The 2,863-nt window shown below is 30.2% G+C and overlaps 1 protein-coding gene across 1 annotated transcript; it reads left to right on the top strand.

Annotated features, from left to right (window-relative positions):
• Positions 1-802: 802 nt before the first annotated feature.
• LOC101268293 (auxin-responsive protein SAUR78) lies at positions 803-1,729 on the top strand. The gene has a single exon (XM_004243634.5). It carries the CDS (start codon positions 1,019-1,021, stop codon positions 1,409-1,411), a length of 393 nt encoding a protein of 130 aa, XP_004243682.1. The 5' UTR covers positions 803-1,018; the 3' UTR covers positions 1,412-1,729.
• Positions 1,730-2,863: the final 1,134 nt, after the last annotated feature.

The following is a 2,863-nucleotide window of genomic DNA, read 5'->3' as shown; positions in this document are numbered from 1 at the left end:
CCACTAAATAATTATACTATATACCTTTCATTAATTTCACTTAAGTGATTTAGTATCATATATTATTTGGTCTCGTTAAGACACTGATAAATTTACTTAAGTGATACTAATTTAGTATCTATTAAATAAAATTATCAGCCTTGATGAATTTCAGTATATAAATCTAATTTAGTATTAGTTAAGTGAAAATTATCAGTCTTAATGAAAAGTGATATGAGTTGTAGTTATTTATGAGAGAATGAATATTTCTTGAATTATTCTGGATTTAAATATGAATATGTAATTATTTTGAATTTTATGATCCATTTATGTAGTTTTTCCTTTTTTTATAAGTAAACTTTCAAATAGATTATTACACTCTTTACTTAAATTTATGTATTGTATTAAAATGTTTAATTGGACGCTAATTTTAAGGGGGGAAAACATATTCTTCATACTTTTAAGTATGTATTGAATACGTCTAAATTTATGTATTGTAATTTAAATTTGTAATTGGACGCTAAGTTTAAGGAAAAAATATTTTTCATTTCTTTAAGTATTAAGTATGTATTGAATAGGTCAGGAGATTTATATGGCTATAAAAAGATGTTATTCAACTATAAAATGATGAATTGGAGATTGAGATACATTTTTACCATAATATATATGAATACTTCTCTTAAACTTCTTTACCCTATGTTCTAATAATAAAAAATTGATGTAATAAAGTTTAATATGGAATCAAATATTGTTACACAAAATTTTAAAAAATAATTATATCAAAATTACATCCTGCCAAAAAAACAAAAGAATCTGGAGGTTCTCTTCACAAATAGGCAGAAAGGCGCAGCTGGTTTTGGCTGACCCAAACTTTGTACCCATGAATTAAGTGGGCCCTACACCCAAACGCCTCATGTAATGTAACTGCTCTCTCATTACACATTTCCAATTTTACCCTTCCCCTTTCTCCTTTATATTCTCCCCAAACCTCACTCTTCAACAACACCAAAATTCCTTATTTCTCTTTACACAAACAGCAATGGCGAAAGGAGGAAAACTCACAAAACTCAAATCCGTGTTGAAGAAAATGCAATCCTTCAAAATTGGCCGAGTAAATAGCACCGCTGGCGTAGCAGCAACTCATCATCATTCTTCCTCCGAAGAAGACGATTCATTTTCCGATGAAAATCGCTGCTCCGGTAAGAATTTGTTCCCGGTATACGTCGGAAAATCTCGCCGCCGGTACCTGGTGAGCTCCGACGTAATCGATCACCCGCTATTTCGCGAACTCGTGGAAAGGTCCGGTGAGACTGAAGAATATATTACAGTTGGATGTGAAGTCGTGCTGTTTGAACATTTGTTATGGATGCTTGAAAATGCAGATCCTCAGCCAGAGTCATTAGAGGAATTGGTTGAATTTTACTCTTGCTGATATGGAAATAACTGAATGGTAAAAAATAACTGTGGCGTGGGAATTGGAAATGGCTAATATTTGGTAGTAAATAGTTGTAAATTTAATTTTCTGTTCTTATTTTTTTTTTGGGGGTTAAGAGTTAATGATTTTGATTAATTAGTGGTTTAGAAGGAGCGGAGGGAAAAAAAAATAAATTAAAAAAGAGGATTAGCCTAAGGCAAATCTCTTCTGTATTTAAGAGACAAGCCTAATGAGTGATTTGTTATTTAATTAATGCATGTTCCATTCTTTCCAAATATGTACCAAGTTTTTGTTCTTATCCATTTTGTTCCTTCAGTTTTTCTTTTTTTAATTATTCTTTTCTTATTTGAAACTATAATGTTGACATTTTGTTCTTTACGATAAGAAAAATTAAGGGGTCATTTGGTATATGTGGTTACTGGTTAAAGATGTGCCAATAGAAATTAGTGTTGTAGTTAAGTTATCTATGCAAATTTGTAAAATGATAGTCATAACTTGATTAAATTTCTTTCTAAGACGTGTAATGTTATACTCTCTAGATACACTTTCTTGTACTTTAACAAAACTTTGAATCCATCTTGATAAGAAACCAATTGATCATAGTACTTTATAATTATCGATTATATTTAATATTTGTCTCAATTAAGCATTTGTTACGTTTGAATAAATAAGTAGATATAATAATGGGGAACGATGAGACAGTTGTCATGGGGGCGAGCGAGATAGGTTAAATCAATGAATTAAAACCAGCGAAAATTGCTAACATGCAAACCTTCAGTTATTACTTTTAACGACATTCATTCTTCGACAAATAAATTATATGTCATGTTTTATAACACAAGATTTCACGTGAGTATAGTTTATTTGTGGCATTTCTATAAAGAAAGGTTACACGTTATGCTAAGCTTAAGCATCTGATGTTGAAAAATGTGACAAAATTGATCTTTGATTTTAACGTACTACACAGCTGTTGGTTTTTTCTTTTTCCATACAGCTGTGTTGGTTGGGGTCACCAGTTTTGGATCTTTTATTTTTTGTGTGTTTAATTTGTCCTCCACATAATTTGTCCAAGAACTACAAGGCTCCTTGTACACGTACTCACTTTTTGTTAAACTATAACTCGAAGTTGATCTGTCAATAATATATATATACACTTTTTCGATTAATTCTCAAACTATATATTATGTTTGAGTTTTGAAGAAGCTAATACTTAAACTTCATGAACAAGGCTACTTAATTAACAATCACAATTATATTGAGTTAATTTGCAGCTTCTAAGATAAAATGATGGCTCTAATTTTGCCTATTTTAACTACTTAATTAGGTTCATACCTTAGCATGTAACTATCTATGATCATGTCTATATATGCTATTCCACTCTGATCCTTCTATCATATTTTCATTTTTAGTTTGTGTCAAGAGAAGAACTATTTTTACATTTAGATACAA

This window comes from Solanum lycopersicum, chromosome 7 (genome assembly GCF_036512215.1).
Source record: "Solanum lycopersicum chromosome 7, SLM_r2.1".
Classification (NCBI taxonomy): Eukaryota; Viridiplantae; Streptophyta; class Magnoliopsida; order Solanales; family Solanaceae; genus Solanum; species Solanum lycopersicum.
This window is presented reverse-complemented; position numbering and strand designations above follow the sequence as displayed.